Source organism: Macrosteles quadrilineatus, unplaced genomic scaffold, assembly GCF_028750875.1.
Source record: "Macrosteles quadrilineatus isolate MER2022 unplaced genomic scaffold, UCM_ALF_1.0 Scaffold_8__2_contigs__length_117827958, whole genome shotgun sequence".
Taxonomy (NCBI): domain Eukaryota; kingdom Metazoa; phylum Arthropoda; class Insecta; order Hemiptera; family Cicadellidae; genus Macrosteles; species Macrosteles quadrilineatus.
The window spans coordinates 96,899,657-96,921,548 of record NW_026542601.1 but is presented as its reverse complement, the minus strand read 5'-3'; the positions used below and the strand labels follow the sequence as shown (position 1 = coordinate 96,921,548).

Below are 21,892 nucleotides of genomic sequence, written 5' to 3'. Positions count from 1 at the left end.
TAGCCGACTGCCTCAGTCACCACAGTCGTGTCCTCATAGGGGTTGTTGGTCACCATTAGTCTCACCTCACCCTTCACTGTACCAGCCACGACAGGACTAAACCTGGCTACAACACTCACCTCCTCACCAGTGGTAGACCCTCCACCACAATGTCTTGAGTGTAGCCGACTGCCTCAGTCACCACAGTTGTGTCCTCATAGGGGTTGTTGGTCACCATTATCTCACTTCACCCTTCACTGTACCAGCCACGGCAGGACTAAACCTGGCTACAACACTCACCTCCTCACCAGTGGTAGACCCTCCACCACAATGTCTTGAGTGTAGCCGACTGCCTCAGTCACCACAGTCGTGTCCTCATAGGGGTTGTTGGTCACCATTAATCTCACCTCACCCTTCACTGTACCAGCCACGACAGGACTAAACCTGGCTACAACACTCACCTCCTCACCAGTGGTAGACCCTCCACCACAATGTCTTGAGTGTAGCCGACTGCCTCAGTCACCACAGTCGTGTCCTCATAGGGGTTGTTGGTCACCATTAGTCTCACCTCACCCTTCACTGTACCAGCCATGACAGGACTAAACCTGGCTACAACACTCACCTCCTCACCAGTGGTAGACCCTCCACCACAATGTCTTGAGTGTAGCCGACTGCCTCAGTCACCACAGTCGTGTCCTCATAGGGGTTGTTGGTCACCATTAGTCTCACCTCACCCTTCACTGTACCAGCCACGACAGGACTAAACCTGGCTACAACACTCACCTCCTCACCAGTGGTAGACCCTCCACCACAATGTCTTGAGTGTAGCCGACTGCCTCAGTCACCACAGTCGTGTCCTCATAGGGGTTGTTGGTTACCATTAATCTCACCTCACCCTTCACTGTACCAGCCACGACAGGACTAAACCTAGCTACAACACTCACCTCCTCACCAGTGGTAGACCCTCCACCACAATGTCTTGAGTGTAGCCGACTGCCTCAGTCACCACAGTCGTGTCCTCATAGGGGTTGTTGGTCACCATTAATCTCACCTCACCCTTCACTGTACCAGCCACGGCAGGACTAAACCTAGCTACAACACTCACCTCCTCACCAGTGGTAGACCCTCCACCACAATGTCTTGAGTGTAGCCGACTGCCTCAGTCACCACAGTCGTGTCCTCATAGGGGTTGTTGGTCACCATTAATCTCACCTCACCCATCACTGTACCAGCCACGGCAGGACTAAATCTGGCTACAACACTTGCCTCCTCACCAGTCTTCAACTGTACTTGGTACAGACTACCTGTAGACAGTCATAAAGTGTTATCTGTTTTGTTTACATATATCTCTGAAGGCAGATATAACTTAAGTAATTCAGAAACCTCCTACTTGATTAGATCGACCACGTTAGGGATGACCTAAATAAATTAGAGAAAATCTTAAGCTGACAGATATAAAAGCAAATTGTTACCAATGCCAAAAATCATTGTAAAATTGTTCGGCCCCAAGAGAGAATTGCAAAGTAAGCAAGATATTTTGTTGGTAAGTAAGATGTTTTAATTTGATGATACTCTACGTTGTGTTTAAAAAAACCAAATCTTTTGAACAAAACATTTATATAGTTTACCTTTAATCACTGATGTAGAATCTGAGTAGAATGATAGTCCACTGTTTTTGTTGGTTAACATTTCAATTATAATCTGTAACAAATGTGTAAGTTATAAAATAAAATCATTAACAAGCACCGTTATTTTTCATTTTGTAAGTAAGTAATGAGTTAAAGCCACAGTTAACATTGAGCTTGTGCAGCAATGTTTCATTTAACTTTATGAATTTGTTTGTGTGTTTTGAATAAAACCATTCAAACTTATTATCCCTAAGTGAGGAGTAGACAAGTTTACAGTGTGTGAATGCAAATAAAATATATGAGTAAATGTAAGTGCTAGAAGCCTGGCTTATTTCTATGCAGTTTAGTGTATAGTCATGCTACTCGGAATAGCAGCTAATCTTCTGCTACTTGATCCCACCCAAAGAGAGAGTTTTTACAACACAGAGGGTGGGTGATCGAAGGTTTAATAATCAAGATTCTATTGTAGTTAAGCTAATACAAAAAAGTTATGCTAAATACATAAATATTCCTTGTATAAAGTGACATCAGCTGCAACATAGAATAAGAATAAGAATGCTTTATTGCCGTTACACTGGTTTACATGCATGGCACATTCAAGGAAATGTATTAGAACTAAGGTTTTAACTAAGGTTTAGCCTGCCTAAGGTCATATAACCTGATATTAGTTTTACACTAGGTTTTTTGTTACTAAGAAAAGAATATGATCTTAAATTCATACATTATTTATCTCACACATGTCAAGAATAAACCTAAGTACACTAACTCACTAACCGAACAATTGATATTGCCGTTGTTGACAAATCTAATAGTTTCTTCGCTAGAGTCTCCCACCAGAGTTGGAGGAAATGTAAGCTTGTATGGGTGAGGCGGGGAGAGCACCGTGATCTATACAAAATAATCATAAGAATATTAGTTAAATTTTAAATTTACCTAAACTTATATTTTGTAAGTTTTTTTCTAACAATATGAATAAAAAATTTAAATAAATCAGCTACGTCATTTACATTGGTAAAGTACTGATGGTAATAAGTATACAAGAGCTTTTAGACATCCTAGCATAATGCTACTCTAATCACAGTTTGAGCAGTTAGTGATTTCATTGTATAGCTTCTGTTAGGAGTATATTATTGATTTTTACATGATAGGTACTAGGTAGCTCTTATAGTTACCCGAGGAAGATAAGCTTCGCCAATGAGCTGTGTTTTGAACACTTGAGGCTCTAGAGGGCTTGGTAGAGCTACTCTGACTTCTAATATTTCTTCAAACACCTACAAACCAACAAACATGTAAGTAAGTAATTCTAGTTTGTACACTAATGTGTGATTGGTTTTGTCAGATATTCACCCTCATCATCATATCTCAATACTAACACAAAACAAAAACTGAAGTTTAATTTTTTTTTACAAATGAACATTATAACAATGGATGAAACAAGGATAACAGATGTTCATTTTTGTTTTCTCTTTCAAATGTATAGTGGAGAAGAACAAATACAATTTAGTACATACAGTTAGTTCATGGAGGATTCTACTACTTCAAGACTCCATAAAGCTTTTTATCTAGCTTTGAAAAGTCAAATGGTCTCAAATTAAATTATAAAAATAAAAGTAGAGAGTTCTATTTTATATTTAAAAGTTTTCTGAAAAGATTTGCAAATACCATCTTGGTTTAATCTGACCCCTGGTACTTATATAACAGAACAGAGAACACTATAGCTCAGCTGATAAGATAGGTATTGCTAGTTTGGGACCGGCCTGCAGTCTGCACTGTCTTATCTCTGCAATCACTGGCCTAGGTGAATGATACAGTTAAGCAGCATATATTAATACCCCTATCTGCGTAGGTCGGAAGGCCAGCGTGACAGTCAATTCAGAGTGTGACATGATGGTGAACTTGTCGGGAGTGGCGTAGAACACAGCCGGCTCGTTGTCACTGATGATAACAGCTGTGGCCTCACAAGGCACTAGACCACTGTTGTACAGGTGCAGGTGTAGGTTCATAACAGCCTGGGATCCAACACAGCCATTGGTGAAGTGAAGCACATTGTGATCCGCATCATACGAGATGTTAGGGTCTCCCTGTGGACATTCACAATTGAAAAAGATTAAGATACTTTACAAACTATCGCATCTTGGTCTTCTGGAGGTAGCCACATTGAAATGGTGTGAAAATACTTAGGCGTTTTGATGTGATCCAGCTATCCATCTTCAAGGAAAGCAGAATTATTTCAGTTGAATTGTACCATTTTTGTCCCAACATCATTCCCTACTCCGGCAACTGTCAATGCCGCAATCTCCTAGGGCTGCCAAGAAGTAATGTGTAGAGCGGTTTTGGGTTAGACACTAAAACCCTAGGGAGTAGCCTACTCCCTAGGGTTTTAGTGTCTAACCCAAAACCGCTCTACACATTACTTCTTGGTAGCCCTAGGAGATTGCGGCATTGCCAGTTGCCACATAGCTAAAGTCATTGGTTATTGGCAGGATTTGAACCCAGTAACTTGGAGACTAAATCCCGGTGCTTGGCCATTAGACCAGTTTGTTTCAGAGCAGAATTACTTCAGTAGATTTCAAAAATACAACTGCTACAATTCATCCAATATGTTGACCAGTTATTTTTGCCAATTCAGTGGTCACCTCCAAAAGACCACAATTCGACAGTCAAGTTTGATTATTAAGGGGGCGCTCTACCTCAGCTCGGATTTCTCAATACAACGACAATGTCCCTATACCATTATGCATAGAACAGTGCGATGAAGAGAGCTTGCAAGCCTTTTGAATCTGGGTGATTACATCGTTATCCTTAAAGTTTTTAATAAACTAACTGCAGATTCTTGTTTTTAATAATCTATTGCACTTTTTCTGTTTTATTTCTCTCTAAAAACTGTTTGTATGCGTTAAAACTTATGATAAAAAACGTGTATTTTAACATTTTTGCCAACCTTTTAGCCCAACATTTTTTAAATTATCAAAATGTTTAAAAAAATGGCAATACTACAATAATATTTAACAAAAATATGACACCAAGATCTTTTAAATTGGTTCACAAATGGGGCTACAAACAGTAAGAACTAAAACCCTTGCATTTGCGCGCGAGACGGGTAGAGCGCAGCCTTAATCCTTAGAAAAATAATGGGATAGGATTTTTTTAAGTAAGAGATTTTAAAGTTTAGAACGAAGGGGGTAATATCCCTATTTGAGCAACTGTCCAAAAACCAAAATAAAACAACTTTCCAATTTCAATCAATTTGACAAAAGGATGTAGATGTAGCTATTATTGTGTTTTATTTCTCAGGGCTATGTTTTCAGATAATAAATACTATTTACATGTTGGGAAATTTGTCTTATAGAATGACATTATCACTTATGTAAGATCTTTAATTTGAAAACATGTTTCTGGTTTAATCCTTGCTGTAAACCACATCATGAATCAAACTATACACTTTGTCAATTTAAAATATATAGTTGACTAGCATGTGGTTACTCTCCTAAATATTAAACGGATTTTACTCTTTTGAACATTGACATATGTGTCATGCTTACTTCAACTAGTAAATGTCCTTGGGTGCCAAACGGACTAGCCTCTTGGAAGATGTTTTGAACATTTTCAAAATTTATGAAAGGTAAATAAGAAACAGCTTTCAGTTTAATATGAGTGCCCTCTCTCTTCATCCATGCATATTCCATGACTTTGATGACCAGCTCCTGCCAAAAATGTAATCATTAATATAAATAGACAAGACACAATAACATTATAAACAAATTATAGAACAGGATCAGGTTGAACTCAAAAAAAGTAATTTTAGGATTTTCAAACTAGAAAGATTCACCTTATTGTGTGTGTGTGTGTGTTTTTTTAATGGTGTAGCGTGTTGACTTAGCTAAGCTTTAAAATAAAACTGCATTTAAACGGTTTAAACTTGATTAAGGAAGTGTTGAGCATGTTTGTGATATGGTTTTGTTTTGCAAACAAAACTATATAATCTTTAAATATATATATATATATCCATTAAAATTATAATCGTACATTTTTTATTCGCTATTTATTATCAAAACATAGTTTTTTTTTTATATCATACAAGTACTATACATAATTACTTACTAATGAGGTACCATAATTCCTAACCTCAAAATCTAAGTGACCTCTGGGTTAACCAAGATTCTTGGTAACTGAGTTGGTCTTGGTAGTCTTGGTACCAACAACCTCGGTTAATTAAGAATGTACTAAGCATAAGTACAAAAAAATTGCTTTAAGCACTATCACAAGATCTGGTTTGATTTTTTAGATGCACAATCTTGCAATGTGCAAGGTTTGTGATCGAACCAGCAGATTTGAAGTTGAGCACTTTATCCACTTTGCTACACAGCCAGTTGTGATATTATGAGTACCCTGGTTGAGTACTATTAGTATACAGATGGTAGTACTGAGATTCTCTTCACTACGAGTGCTGAAGCGAAATTATCAACCACGCTTCAGTGGTTTGTGGTCACCTGCTAAGTATAAAACATGCCTTGCAGGCCATTTTCCCAAGATTTATTCTTATACAAAATACTCGTTCATATCTTCTTGTTTTAACTTACAGTAGACTTCCTCTTATCCGGACTCCTCGGGATCGAGGCCAGTCCGGATAACGGGTTTTCCGGTTAAACCGACGTCCCCAAAAACTCATTAAAACGGATTGTTTACTGTGATATTCGACTTAAATTTAGGAGAGCATTGTATTTAGACACATGATCACTGGTCTCAAATCTTTCCCACGAGAATAGTCGTTTCAGTACTGCCCACTTCCTGCCGATCTAGTCCGGTTAAACCAATGTGCTGATAAAAGTTGTCCGGTTAAACAGATGTCATTTCCGCCAAGTGTAGTCCGGTTAATCCGATGTCCGGTTAAAAGGTATCCGGATAAGAGAGAGTACTGTACTGTGACATTAAAAGTATTTTTCTGTAGATATGGATTAATAAGCAGAAGTTTGTAAACATACCTCACAAAAAGTATCCTGGGAGGAGACGTAGCATTCCACATCAATCTTGAATGATTTGCCCGGCATCACCAGTCCCCTGGAGTGTGACAGTGTGAATGCTCCAACAGTCATAGTGCCCCAGGTGTCTTCCCTCCTGGACATCAACATTTTATGGAAAAATAAAATCAACTATTGAATAAAAAAATATATATAGAAAAAAATACAAAACATGGATAGCAGAATGATTATGTCCTCAAATACATTGCTCATCTGTGCTCATTGCTCAGTGATCGCTCTTATCCACCTTAAGTGTAACTGGTAACACCCATACGAACAAGAACGATTAGTTGTAGATTACCATATCCAAAGTTTAGATATCATAACATCCTTGTAAGTTACAATAAACAAACAAATTTATAAGCCTGTTTAAAAAAAAACTAACATGGAAGTTCCATATGTGTATGCTTTTAAAATAAAATATTTTAGTAACATAACAGAATAAAAAAAGAAAGTTGTAAACAGCAAATGTGAAAAAGATGTCTAATTGTCTAGTACAAATTTGTTGCAGTATTTTAGTTTGTTTATTATACAACAAACAGAACTATAGGCTATTCTAAATCTCAGAAAATAAGCCAACAAACTATATATACAAAAAATTGCTCACCGTCCTTTACTCTTAGCCACCACTTTTTCTATCCCAGTTTTCACAGAACTTTGGCCACTCCCTTTGCTTTTTGACTTTGTTGATAGAGCAGCTTTTACTGACTGCTTGGGCTGCAAACATATGACTAATAATGTAATACAAAACTTCACCCAGGGGCTCTCAACAAGGATTTTAATATTGTTGATCACTGTATTTGATATACAAAATACAAAATAGATTAAACCTAGCACAAAAAAGTTTTTCGGCCTGTAACAAGTTACTAACTTCAAAAATAATATCCCACACCACCAAACTCAGGATTTATAAGACAATCATCACACTAGTTCTAGTTCACTAGTTCTCAGTGTCTAGTTCTCCTGTATGGTTCAGAAAATTGGATCTTAAGCAAGAAATTAGAAAGGAAAGCTATTGTATTTGAGAACAAGATTTTGAGGAAAGTGTACGGACCGATTTTTGAGGATGGACAATGGAGATCGAGACATAATTGGGAACTTAGAGAATTATTTAAGGATCCGGATATTGTTGCTGAGGTACGGAGCAGAAGACTGAGATGGGCAGGGCATTTTCTAAGAAAAGATGACAACTCCCTATCAAAGAACATCTTGAGGAATAACCCAGAAGGTAGAAGACCCCTTGGAAGACTGGAACTTAGATGGTTCGACCAAGTGGAGAAAGACCTAAGCTAGGGAGAAGGAAGGAAGATGCAAGGAGCAGAGACCAATGAAGGCAGTGTGTTGGGGAGGCCAAGTACCATCTAGGGTACCAGTGGCCACAGCAGTAAGTAAGTAAGTAAGTAAGTATTTGATATAGATCTAAAAATTATTGTAGTTGTAAAAGGTTTAGCATTTGTTTATCAGTGTATGCATATTTCCAAAGCTAAAGGTAGGTAACATAAAATATACACCCACTAAATGCTGTGGCACAATAGGCCACTGTAGGGTACACAGTCAAGCTTCTAAAACCAAGGAAAATTAATAAAAATAAAGAATATATGAATGAATGAATGAATGAATGAATAAAGTGCTTTATTTTAACATAAACATTCTTCTTATAACACAAGCATACACTCAATTAAACAATGGTCTACGACCGTCTGTTTGGTTGGCACACCTGGAAAACACATTTATGAAAATTAAGTTGAAACAAAATACACTTACTAACATACACAAATTTACATACAATTTTACATCCATTTTCAACAAAACTAAAAAAAATACCTTTTTCATAATATTGTTTACATAACTTTTATTATTTTATTTTTTTAAATTATTAGAATTTAAAAGGTTTACGCATAATGAAAACTATGAAAATTACTATGAATATTTAAGAAGACAGGCTGACAAGTTGTTTGACATAATTATTGTTTTGATTTAATTTATAAATTAGAAAGATAATAAAACAATTTTGAATTTGGAAAAAAAAATCATTTTATTTATTCGTAATTAAATTCTCTAATTAACTCCCACCTCCTTCTCCACGCCTCCCTCATAAAGTTTGCTAATTTACGCCAATCCCTACCATTTATGTAAAGAAATAAAGAATATAATAACAAAATACAAATCAATGGGCATCCTTGCTAGCTCTGATAATGATGGCCCTAAATAAAAACGTCATTGCATTAAATCGCCATGAAAGTAAATATTATAATAATATCTATAAGAAAATATTATGATTATTTTATAAAATGTCAATTCACTTAAAAGTCTGTGTCGCATAGCAGCACACTATTTTATTTAGTGTGCACCAGTTCGTGAAGCCGGGCTGCTTAACTAACTCGCAACTTGCCGCGACTAAGGAAACTCTTCCCTCACCTCCTTCACCATCACCCGTTCTACTTCACCTCCCGACGCCAACCTGTCTACATCAAAATCAATATCTCCTTTGGGGCAGCTATGGATAAGTTCTATGTTTAAGCTGTATGGTTATATTAGCATTATTAAGATATCCAGGTAAGTTAACCAATTTAGGGGGGGGGGGGCACAAGGGTAACCCCGATACCAGAAATGTAGGAATTAGTAATCGGAAGTTTCTATGTCCTCGGTATCGAGCTGGCCTCATCATAAAAATTACCACATGTCCCCATAATGATCACCACAATTTTCTAGTTATCCTAGATCTCAGATTCAGTAACTTAATTTCCAACCGATATTCTCTAAACCATTTACTGTACCGCTACAAGTCTGATTTAATGAAGGAACTCCCTTACAACGCTAATGGAGGATCAATATAGTAAGAGGTACTTTGTATCAAAGGTTTAGCACTTATTCTTTTACCTTCTAAACTATCTACATCTAGTAGAGGTTTAGTTTTGGATTTGAGACACATTATACACAGAGTAAAATTTTCTTTAAAATGTAATAGGGTATTTACAGCTTGACACCACTTAACCGAGTAGAAAAAAAAAACAAACATTTTTACTAAACATTAGCCCACTACAAATTTGGAAACAACCATAGCAGTTATATACAATACAATACCTCTAATTTTTCAAGTTTCTCTTGCTCCACAGTTTGTATTTGAAACATAAATTCAAACTTGCCAACATTTTCAATAACAATGTGTTCCACCTTCCTGGTGCCTACCAACATGGAGCTGAAGTTGAGTTCAGACTGTGGGAACACCTTGTACCTGAAACACACATCATTCAGTACACACACACAGGATACGATGTAAACATGTCTAACTAGCTTTTGGACTATGAATAATATATACAGTGTGTAAATTAAGTCTTGAAACAATTCTGAATTTTTAAAACCAGAAATATTCTGTTTGTAGCATTGATTTTTAACAAAGGTTCTGCAATTTTTTACACAAAAAAATTGTTTAACCCCCCTAACAGAGCAGGGGGTAGGGGGTGACTTATTTTTTTCAAATAGCAACCCCTCATTTTGAAGAGCTTGTCAAAAGAAACACAATGACGCAAACTCTAGGTAAATATCTCACCCCTAGCCAAAAGGGCAGGTATTCCAAAATGGGTTCTTTTTCACATAAATAAAGTTTTGGAATACCCGCCATTTAGGCTTGGGGTGAGATATCCACCTCGGGTTTGCGTCATTGTGTTTCTTTTCACAAACCCTTCAATATGAGGGGTCATTCAGTAGAGATTGTTATAAAAAAAAAATAAACTACCCACCCCCTACCCTGTTAAAGGGGTTAAAAATACTGTATTGTTGATGTAAAAATTGCAGAACCTATGTTAACAATCAATTTCACAAACAGAATATTTGTATCTATTTCGGTTTAAAAAACAGATTTGTTTCCATATTTGTGAAATTGGTGCTTTTTCACATACAGTAAATTAAATTTTGAAATACCCGCCATTTTGGCTAGGGGTGAGATATCCACCTCGGGTTTGCGTCATTGTGTTTCTTTTCTTTTGACAAATCCTTAAAAATTAGGGGTCACTCAATAGGGGTTGCAATTTGAAAAAAAGCCACCCCCTACCCCGGACCCTGTTAGGGAGTTTAAAAAATATTATTGATGTGAAAAATTACGAAACCTTTGTTAACAATCAACACCACAAACAGAATATTTCTATCTATTTCAGTTTAAAAAATGCAGATTTGTTTCAAGACTTAATTTACACACTGTGTCTTGATTGTTAAAAAGTGGTTAAATTTCCCTGTTTTTAGTAGTGATTTATATACTGTACCCCAGTATATAAAAAATGAAGTTAAGTCCTCGGGTCATCAACCCTAAGACCACCCTGACGAACCCCCAGTCTTAAGAACAGTGGCAGAGAAGAGGAAGTAAGTAAGTGAGGAACAAGAAATTTACTAAAAAGAATTGAAGTCTAATTCCTCTAGGTTCTTAGCAGAGTTTGGTTTATGTATTATCCAACTCAATTCTACTCCAAGAAAACTTGTTTGTCAAAACATACTCATGCCAATTTCTGGTTTCACATCTGTAGGCCTATGTTGTTTCTTTACTTTTCAACCAGAGGATAAATATTTTGGGAAAAGTTCTTCCTAATCAAAACTGTCAAATATTATTGGTATGTCATCACTAGAAATTCCATTAACACTCTAGCATAAATTTCAAGGAGCAGGAAAGAAATAGATTGGATCCCTATGTCCAGAAATATCAATCAATATAGAAAGATATGATTTGGCTAACCGTTCAAGTTAGGATTTAATGATGACCGTTGTATTAGCAACACTTACTGTGAGGAGAAGGCATTGATAGTGACGTTGATGGGAATGGCAGCAACTGGCTGAGCCCCTGGTCCTGTGTCTACAAGCCACACCTTCACTACCGGAGCCTTCTTGAGATGTACTGGCTTGGTACACATGCATGTTATCTGTAGACAAAGCCTTTTATTGAAGTGTTACATGACACTGGTGAATAATATCAATGAAGAATATGTAAGAAAATGTGATGAATGCTTGGGAAGATGGTTTATTTACAAGAAAAAATTTAAACATAGAAATAAGCTCATTAATGAACAAGTAAATTTTGACTCCAGTTGTACTTGTAGAAACTTATTGGCCGGTACTTCCGGTAACCAATAGTACATAGGGACGCCAATTTCATTCTTGTCATTCGCCTATTGGGACCTATTGATGGATTGATAGGGGATTCACCTATTAATGAGTGGAGTGTCCAATCGAAATCGAAATCGATCAATACTTACCATGTTTCATATGTATTTACAGTCTTGTGAGTCAAAAGTATAAGTGTAAATATATTATTAATAGTGTTATTAGACGTACCTAGGGCCTATATCTTTTTGTTTTTTCAAAAGAATATCAATCCTTTAGTTAAATAGGCAAGGAAATGGAAGCAACTGGAATTACTATAATCAGTGATTTGATTTCAGATTTGACATATTTTTTTTATTATTAATTCTTAATTGAGATAAACAAATTTTAATTAAGTTTTACTATACAAAAGATTAATTTTATTTGATTTAAAATCAGTTCTAAAGTAAATCGTGAAATTATTATAGGTCTATTAAGCTATTGGTGGAAGGTGTAATGTAACACATGAAAAGTTCTCATGCGACTAAGATGAATTCTCTTTCTTCATTCTTTAAATGGATGGGGCTACACTTCAAACTACTGTGTTACAGCATCTTCGCATAGTTAAAAACTTAAAGCCTCGGTGATAGAACCTCTAAGACAGAAGTCCGGCACTAATAATAATTACTGTTAGTGTATCTATTTGGTACACTTATGCACACCTATCTTACACACGGGGATTGTCTGTTTAATAGCATGTAAGTCCTTTAATCACTAGACCAGCTGTGCTCCTTTGCAATTGAACAAAAGCTGGTTTAAAAAATACTAACCTGAACAGGTACAGATTTTCCCATTTTGGGCAACGTTCCACTTTTCGGTGTGAAAGTGAACACTTGATCTAGGTCAAAGTGAGTTTTGCATTCTTCATTAAATTTTATCCTGAAACATTAAATCTGTATAACTAGTGAGGATAAACTTGACAAATTCAAATTCTGCAAAAAGGCAATAAGTTAAGCAAATGATTTAAGTTAATATGTCTCAATGGTTTCGATTGTTAAATAAATCATAATTAAGTCCAGGATTTTCATAGTTTTTTACTTGCAGTCTGAAGAAATTCCCCACAAACTTATATCATATCATATCATATTTATTAGCACATAAACAGAGGTTATAGATAAATGCACAGGTGCTTCGTCATTCTTCTTATAGCCTAATATTATATAATTTCCTTTATTAAAATGTATTTTTAGTAATAATAAATAAAATAGTTGTTTAACATTTGAGGAACTCTTTGAATGCATTTTGATTAAACTCTTTTTATGTATTTTATTAAATATTTTAAGTTTGGCAAATTAAATCTAAGAAAAGTTGGCTGCTCTCTAACAAAAGTTTGTTTTAAATAAATAAATAAATATGAAATCACAGTATGGACTATTCCCTAACTTAAACCATTACAAATAACTTCTGTCACAAGTTGCAAGCAAAAGTTAAAATTTTTTTAAACATTGGCTGTTAGTGGACTCTATTGGAGTGTGTTCATTAGGAATGTTTGATATATAATAGACGACTTACGAGAATGTCACATCATATTTGCCGAGATTCTTCAATGCCACAATTTGAGACTCTGGCACTCCGACCTTGACGGACTGGAATTTAAGTTCAGAATCCTCACATCCTGCTGGAAACATCACATCTACCAGGACATCTATTGCCTCCAGGATCACAGGGATGGGCTCTGACACAAAGGGACTCCCTCTGAACTGGTCATCGTAAACCTATAACAAATATTGTTCAACGTAGCAGCCCTTTTAAACCTTTACGAGCCTCAGACTGTATGTATTAGTTTAAGTTTACTGTTGTTGTACATATGACTACCTATGTAATTTTAATCTTGTGTGTTGGCTGCAAAAATGGGCCGATGTATGTACTGATAGAGATGGCTTGATCCGAATAAAACCCTCCGAGTGGTGGAGCAATTTTTATCTTTCAACAATCAGCACCTCTACATTCTATATGAATGTAATTGCAATACCTCCATCTGGTTTTTGTACCACAAAAAGGAGTTTTCCCCAAAACACGTTGAATAGTAGTTCCAACAAGATGTTCCACCACTACAGACATCACACAATCATGTCTTTATGGTTTATTGAAGGGGAGAGTCTTAATGAAAATTCACGACTAAATAACAGAAAAGTTTTCCTTCCTGACTAGCATTGCCATAAATGAATCAAAACACAGTGTCTAGTTTCATAACCTGCAGGGTTTCAGTTCAGACTAAACAATAATAGCAGTTTTCAATGAGACCTACCTCAATATGTATTACATTCTTGGACACCTCAACGTAAGACGCCAAGAAGTTGATGTATACACTGGAACTCTGCATGGCTGAGATCACTCCAGACTGCTGACTGGAAAGATAAAATAAAACAAAACTATGTTCATGTGAAACATGCATTAATAATGTAACTAGCAACTTATATTTCATTCCTAAACCAGCCTAATTTAGGTACCTATAGAAAAATTATTAAAATACTAAACACACTCTCTAGTAAAATCAGTAATGTACATGGATATCTATCAGGATCAGTGAATTATGATCAGGACTTCTGGTTAACCTGTCATATACTAAAAATAGCCTATGTATTAAGTAATTCTTTAAGGCCTGTTATGCCAGAAGTGACTGGTGCATCTACCTAATGTACTTGTACATAGATACAACAGACGTTATATCAAAAGAACTCAAAAGCATCCCAAAAAAAGAACAGTGAGAAATGAATTGCTAGAATGATTATTTGCTAGAATGAGTGGATAACTGCTTTGCATTGTTTCAGGTTAGTCTGTTATGCCAGAAACGTCTATCGCTACAGCTGCCAGCGTCTGTAACTGAGCTGCTAGCGTCTATTGCGGACCACTGCTCCTGGAGCAGACGAAGACGCAGTCGCTAGCGTCTATTAGAAGAAGAAACACTGTTGTTTACTGTTCTTAAAAGTTGTGTTTTTAATCCAGTTTGTAAGTTTAGTAACATGTCACAATCAAAGCGGGGACTTAGTGAAGAAGATGATAAATTGATTGAAATCATTTCAGCACACCCTCCCCCCTTTTCTAGAACGGAGGAGTAGTTTTCTATTAATAATTAATAGTATCCCTCTTCAGGTCTCTTAAAAAACATAGAACACACTTCTCTGGGTTTGGACAAGATTTCTAAATTCTTTGTATCATCCAATTCCTAAGCTGACAAATAATTCACTATTTGCTTTTACTTACAGCACTCCTATCGCCACCAAATAAAACCACTCACTGATCAAATAATTGTAAGGAACAGACGCTTCTGGCAAAATAGCCCTGAGCGATAGACGCTGAGCAATTATCACTCTAGCGATCATCGCTTAGTGATAGACGCAACAGCCGCTTCTGGCAAAACAGGCCTTTACAGTACTACAACACGATAACAGCACAACTGTGACAGTGACTTTCTGGATCTTTCTGGAGAAAGGGGCTTGGCACTACGCCTCGCTGTTTACATATTACGTACTTATATTTTAGCCCTGTATTATTTTATGGAACAGTTTCGGTTAACCTGGGTTTCGGTTAACCCACATTTGGTTAACTGGGGTTCTACGAATAATCTTTTGGAATCTATAGTTAACAAAACAGCTGTTTACCTGATAGATATTTGTTTGCTTAGCAGTGAGAGATCGACAAGTCGCCAACCCAGTGGCTTGTAGCACAAATTAGACAGAGTGAGCTCGCTAAACTCCTTGCGGTAGAGCAACACTCGCTCAAACCTGATCTCTTTTGGCTCATATTCAAACTCTGGTTTTATTCCAATGCAAGACATCTGTAACATAAAAATATCAAACCTGAAATAAACTTACCAAACTACTCTTGTTTTGTTATATAGTTAATATAATTGATAACTCTAGAGTAAATTGAGAGACGTGTTTAAAAAAGGTTTTTGTATAAAGAATAATAATATCATGTGGAGATAGGTATAAATATGATCTCAGAAAATACTTCCTGGCAATAGGCTACATTTTTATTTTGGCAATGACAATGTTCCTACACTATTCTAAAACTGATGTTTTAACTCATATTACAATAATAATAATAGGTTCAGCACTTTGTATTAGGTATTTCTGGCACAAATGATTTAAGAATACATGCTTGACAGCGCAGTTAATACAGTAGAGTAATTGTTTGCTAAATAGATCATCTCACTTCATTCTACACTCATGTTCAGATTCAAATACACACTGTAAAAGCCGTTACTGTACCTCAATAACACCAGGATTGGAGTTATTTGCTATGGAGTATACCAGAGATGCCTTGTGTTTTCCAACCACTGTTGGACAAGCAAACACTTCCAAGGCTTTTGTTTCTCCTGGCTGTAACAAATACAAGACTTTTAAGTTACAACGATAGATACTTAGATTATACAACAACAAAAAATTGTAAGTAACAGTTAAGAGGATAAAATACTACGTAAAATTTACTAAACTTTCACGTTTTACACAATTAGTGCTTTAAGTTGTCTAATCATATGCTGAGATTAATTACTTGCATTATTCAAATTTATTTTTAAGATATATTTGGGATTAAAAGCGTAAACATTCTACCAAACTTACAAGAATGTGAAGTTGGTTGGGCTTGAAACCAAATGCAAAGCCTTCCCGGCGGTTTTCCACATTCACAAATGCAAAATCCATTTCAACATTAACAGCAGAAATATTTGTGAAGTAAAAGTTTGTAGTTAGATCATTTGTCCTGAGGAAGAAAATTAAATCAAATTGTGATACTACTTTACATTATAATGAACAAATTTACTTGGCTAATATATATGATTGTGAAAAAATCTTTTTCATATAGAAACTTTTTTTACTCCAAAGCTAAGAATCATAAAAAATCATACACTCTTTAGGGTGACAACATAGTGGAGCGGCGAGGCTAGATTGTAGCGGAGAGTGTAGCTGAGAGTTTTTTGTACCTTTAAATACACATAGTGGAGCGACAACGGTAGCGAGAGAGAGAGAGAGAGAGAGAGAGAGAGAGAGAGAGAGAGAGAGAGCTATAAGAGTTTCTATATTATAGTAGTTATGAATATATACGTTAAACCTAATCCATCTATCTTGAGGGTTAAATGTAATGATTTAGTAAATATTTTCAATGAATGGTGAAAAAAAGTAAAACACAACAAAGTTGTCATTCATTGAAAAACTGTCAACATAATTAAATAATAAAAATTGCATAATACAAAAAAATATATTGGAAAAAAACTGTGTATGGAAAAATTGTATATAAAATGTATCAGTTTTCAACAAGAATAATTACACAATATCATATCATTCATTGTAATAAAATAATTCCTTGTCCCAAACAGGACACCGTTCACGAACTGACGAAATAAAACTGTATTTATATAGTCACATTGGCTAATAAGGCTCAACTCTCGACCAAACCTTCGAGGTAAAAATATGTGGGTGCGGAGAGGCTAGCGTGTAGACGTGGGTACCTACTCCATTATGTTTTGGTGCACCTACATACATGTATGATTTAAAACCTGCTTAGCTATGCTCTCCGCTACACTCTACCCTCGCCAATTCACTATGTTTTCAACCATAGTCATGTATGCAGACAACCTGATGGAGAGAGCAAAAAGACTTGAGAATAGCTCCAAAAATATTGGTCGTAGAAGACATGTGTAACTGGTAACTGAAAGTCACATATTTAATTTGATATATTTTAGTTGTCTCTATAACAAGTATACTCTACAGTGAAATCCTAATTGTTTGAAAAAAAAAATACACTTATAAAAATAAAACTGTACCGTCTCCATTATTTACCTTCATTTACTCTCCCACCTAAATTTGACACAAGATTATGGAGAGAGTAACCCAGAAAAAGTGAAAATTTTATGCACGTAAAAATAATATTTAACATAAATATTATGGAAACCCCATTGAAAATCCAAGCTACAATCGGTTGAATTTCAAAATAATCATACAAAACATAAGATAGTGTAAGTAAAAAATAAGAATAGATTATACAATGGTAAAAGCAAGCAATTTAAAAATTAATGATGGTCAATGCATTTTAAAACTAAATATTATTTACCTGTCTTTATTTGCAGGTGTAGCAAAGACCGGACCAAAGTAAAATATCTTCTCATTGTTTAAGAAAACACACTGACTTATAGATGTTGGACTCAGTGAATCTATAACCTAAAAAAATGTACTACAGCAGGTAAATTGGTAAATTATACAATATTAATTTAAGCTAACATTATAAGAAGTTGTACGAGCAAACGGCCCTAACTTAAAAACAACCCCCTTATGATCAAAGAAGATGCTGGTGATATGTGTACCAACAGGAGCAGTAGCACCGGAGGACCTAAGTAAGTCTAATCAGGAGGTGTCTAAGGAAACAGTAGACATTATTCGTGGCCACTGGGTCTTTTGTGGGCAATTGAACAAGATGTAAATTACAGTTGAGAGCCTCTTGTGCAGGCAATGCAATGAGGAGAAGAAAAAGGACTTTTATGTATTGTTAAAAAGCTCAGCCCTGTTGGGCAATCGTAAAAGGTCCCTTGGAATAACTTTGTGAAATATACGAGATGATGAGGGAACAAGTAAAACAAAAATCTCTAATTTAATAAAGAATCTAGTGTTAGAAGACCATGAAGGATACGCCCGTGTTGTGAGGGTGCACAGTAAGTTGGTTACTTATGTTAAAAAAAGTCAGGCCCTCAAACTGAAAAAATCGCTCAAAAAAGGCTTTCATTGAAAACCCTTTTTGAGCGATTTTTCCAGTGTGATTAACATAATACTTTGTAATACTTTTCGATGAATTGGCGACCATACAAAGTAGATATTTTAAGCCAAGTATGAATGTAGATGAGTGTAGGATGAGTGTAGGATGAGTGGCGTGATCTTGTAATCTTGTTAGTGACTAAGGCCGACATATTCCTTAGACACAGCTGTTAATTAATAGCCCATACAGCTAATGGCAACTAAGCGACCTTCAGTTTATAGTGGAATCCGAGCCACATTTTTGCCCTGGTATATACAAATTGGTCTAATTATCAGGATAGTACTGCGGATAGTCGTATGTGATTAAAATTATGTTAATGATGATGAAAATCACAGTTAGGTGTGTCAGACACAATTGCCTTTACAGATTCACAAAAACCAAGTTAGTGAGATGGTACTATACTGTGCTATTTAGACATAACTTCTCAAACACGGCAGCAGGGTGAGTGTCTACATGTGGTATGTCACACACAGCCTCTAGTGTCAGATGGTACTGTCTCCTCCATCCTGCCACCTCCAGGTGTAGTGGCTGCTGGTACACTCCCTGTACCTCAGGGTCAAACACTACCTTCCACGCCCACTACTACTCAGACATAACTTCTCAAACATGGCAGCAGGGTGAGTGTCTACATGTGGTATGTCACACACAGCCTCTAGTGTCAGATGGTACTGTCTCCTCCATCCTGCCACCTCCAGGTGTAGTGGCTGCTGGTACACTCCCTGTACCTCAGGGTCAAACACTACCTTCCATGATCTCTACTACTCAGACATACCTTCTCAAACATGGCAGCAGGGTGAGTGTCTACATGTGGTATGTCACACACAGCCTCTAGTGTCAGATGGTACTGTCTCCTCCATCCTGCCACCTCCAGCTGTAGTGGCTGCTGGTACACTCCATGTACCTCAGGGTCAAACACTACCTTCCACGACCTCTACTACTCAGACATACCTTCTCAAACATGGCAGCAGGGTGAGTGTCTACATGTGGTATGTCACACACAGCCTCTAGTGTCAGATGGTACTGTCTCCTCCATCCTGCCACCTCCAGGTGTAGTGGCTGCTGGTACACTCCCTGTACCTCAGGGTCAAACACTACCTTCCATGATCTCTACTACTCAGACATACCTTCTCAAACATGGCAGCAGGGTGAGTGTCTACATGTGGTATGTCACACACAGCCTCTAGTGTCAGATGGTACTGTCTCCTCCATCCTGCCACCTCCAGGTGTAGTGGCTGCTGGTACACTCCCTGTACCTCAGGGTCAAACACTACCTTCCACGACCTCTGCTACTCAGACATACCGTCTCAAACATGGCAGCAGGGTGAGTGTCTACATGTGGTATGTCACACACAGCCTCTAGTGTCAGATGGTACTGTCTCCTCCATCCTGCCACCTCCAGCTGTAGTGGCTGCTGGTACACTCCCTGTACCTCAGGGTCAAACACTACCTTCCACGACCTCTACTACTCAGACATACCTTCTCAAACATGGCAGCAGGGTGAGTGTCTACATGTGGTATGTCACACACAGCCTCTAGTGTCAGATGGTACTGTCTCCTCCATCCTGCCACCTCCAGCTGTAGTGGCTGCTGGTACACTCCCTGTACCTCAGGGTCAAACACTACCTTCCACGACCTCTACTACTCAGACATACCTTCTCAAACATGGCAGCAGGGTGAGTGTCTACATGTGGTATGTCACACACAGCCTCTAGTGTCAGATGGTACTGTCTCCTCCATCCTGCCACCTCCAGCTGTAGTGGCTGCTGGTACACTCCCTGTACCTCAGGGTCAAACACTACCTTCCACGACCTCTACTACTCAGACATACCTTCTCAAACATGGCAGCAGGGTGAGTGTCTACATGTGGTATGTCACACACAGCCTCTAGTGTCAGATGGTACTGTCTCCTCCATCCTGCCACCTCCAGCTGTAGTGGCTGCTGGTACACTCCCTGTACCTCAGGGTCAAACACTACCTTCCACGCCCACTACTACTCAGACATAACTTCTCAAACATGGCAGCAGGGTGAGTGTCTACATGTGGTATGTCACACACAGCCTCTAGTGTCAGATGGTACTGTCTTCTCCATCCTGCCACCTCCAGCTGTAGTGGCTGCTGGTACACTCCCTGTACCTCAGGGTCAAACACTACCTTCCACGACCTCTACTACTCAGACATACCTTCTCAAACATGGCAGCAGGGTGAGTGTCTACATGTGGTATGTCACACACAGCCTCTAGTGTCAGATGGTACTGTCTTCTCCATCCTGCCACCTCCAGCTGTAGTGGCTGCTGGTACACTCCCTGTACCTCAGGGTCAAACACTACCTTCCACGACCTCTGCTACTCAGACATACCTTCTCAAACATGGCAGCAGGGTGAGTGTCTACATGTGGTATGTCAATGTCAAAGTCAAAGTATTTATTTGCACATAACATTTATGGGTTACAGCAGGTAACATCAAACTGGTGCATCGTCATTACATTTCTAAAAAGAAACACTACAACTAACTATGACACAAATAAACGTCTAAATATTTAACAAATTCTTCAACACTATATACACTTAATTCTAGGAGGAGTCGCTTCAAATAAGATTTATATCTAATTAAATCTAGCTGCTTTACATGGTTCGGTAATTTATTGTACATTCTTTTACCCAGCTCAAAAGTTGAATTAATTGTCCTTTGATAGTTACATTGGTCAGTTCTTAAATAATTGTTTTGCCTAGTAAAGTAGTTATGAACAGAGCTATTAGTTTGAAACTGTTTTAAATTAGTTCTAATGTACATTAAGCAATCCAATATAAACAAAGATGGAACAGTCATTACTTTAAGTTTCTTAAAAAGTGGTTTGCAATGGGTCCTACGATTAACATTGAACACGATTCTTAAGGCTCTCTTCTGAAGCCGCAATAATTTTATTGTATTACTGTCATAACCCCATGACACTATACCATATGACAGGTGGCTTTGTATATGTGCAAAATACACAGCAGCCAAAACATCAATATTAACAATTAACTTAAGTCTTCTAATCATAAAGATTGCTTTAGCTACCTTATTGCACAAAGATTTAATGTGTTCATCCCACTTAACATTAGTCTGTAAAGTAATACCTAAAAACTTAACACTTGACATTTCATCAGAGGAATTTCCAAAACTGAAATTTAGGCTTTGTGTCTTCTCTTTGTTTAAGCATAAAATGTTGGCTGCAGCCCAGTCTTCAATTAAATTATTAGACTTGAGTAGTAACTGATCATTTAAGAGACCACTATTACTATTACAGCTGATTTGTATGGCCAGGTCGTCTGCATACATATAAGGTATCACATATTCATTGGAAATGGCAGCAGGTAGGTCATTAACATAAATTATAAAAATAGTAGGACCTAA

General features: G+C 37.1%; 1 protein-coding gene across 1 annotated transcript; it reads right to left on the bottom strand.

Annotated features, from left to right (window-relative positions):
• Nucleotides 1-1,080: 1,080 nt before the first annotated feature.
• LOC129000587 (hydrocephalus-inducing protein homolog) lies at nt 1,081-20,936 on the bottom strand. The gene is made up of 26 exons (XM_054427548.1): nt 20,856-20,936; nt 20,680-20,802; nt 20,328-20,474; nt 20,152-20,274; nt 19,976-20,098; nt 19,800-19,922; nt 19,624-19,746; nt 19,448-19,570; nt 19,272-19,379; nt 17,804-17,910; nt 16,318-16,456; nt 15,967-16,077; nt 15,355-15,530; nt 14,001-14,100; nt 13,265-13,467; nt 12,523-12,631; nt 11,396-11,532; nt 9,710-9,860; nt 7,233-7,342; nt 6,590-6,722; nt 5,150-5,311; nt 3,440-3,688; nt 2,780-2,878; nt 2,382-2,495; nt 1,608-1,680; nt 1,081-1,283 (listed from the first exon to the last, which is right to left on the bottom strand). The coding sequence occupies exons 1-26, from the start codon at nt 20,934-20,936 to the stop codon at nt 1,081-1,083; spliced, it is 3,450 nt and encodes a 1,149-aa protein (XP_054283523.1).
• Between the last annotated feature and the right edge of the window lie 956 nt (nt 20,937-21,892).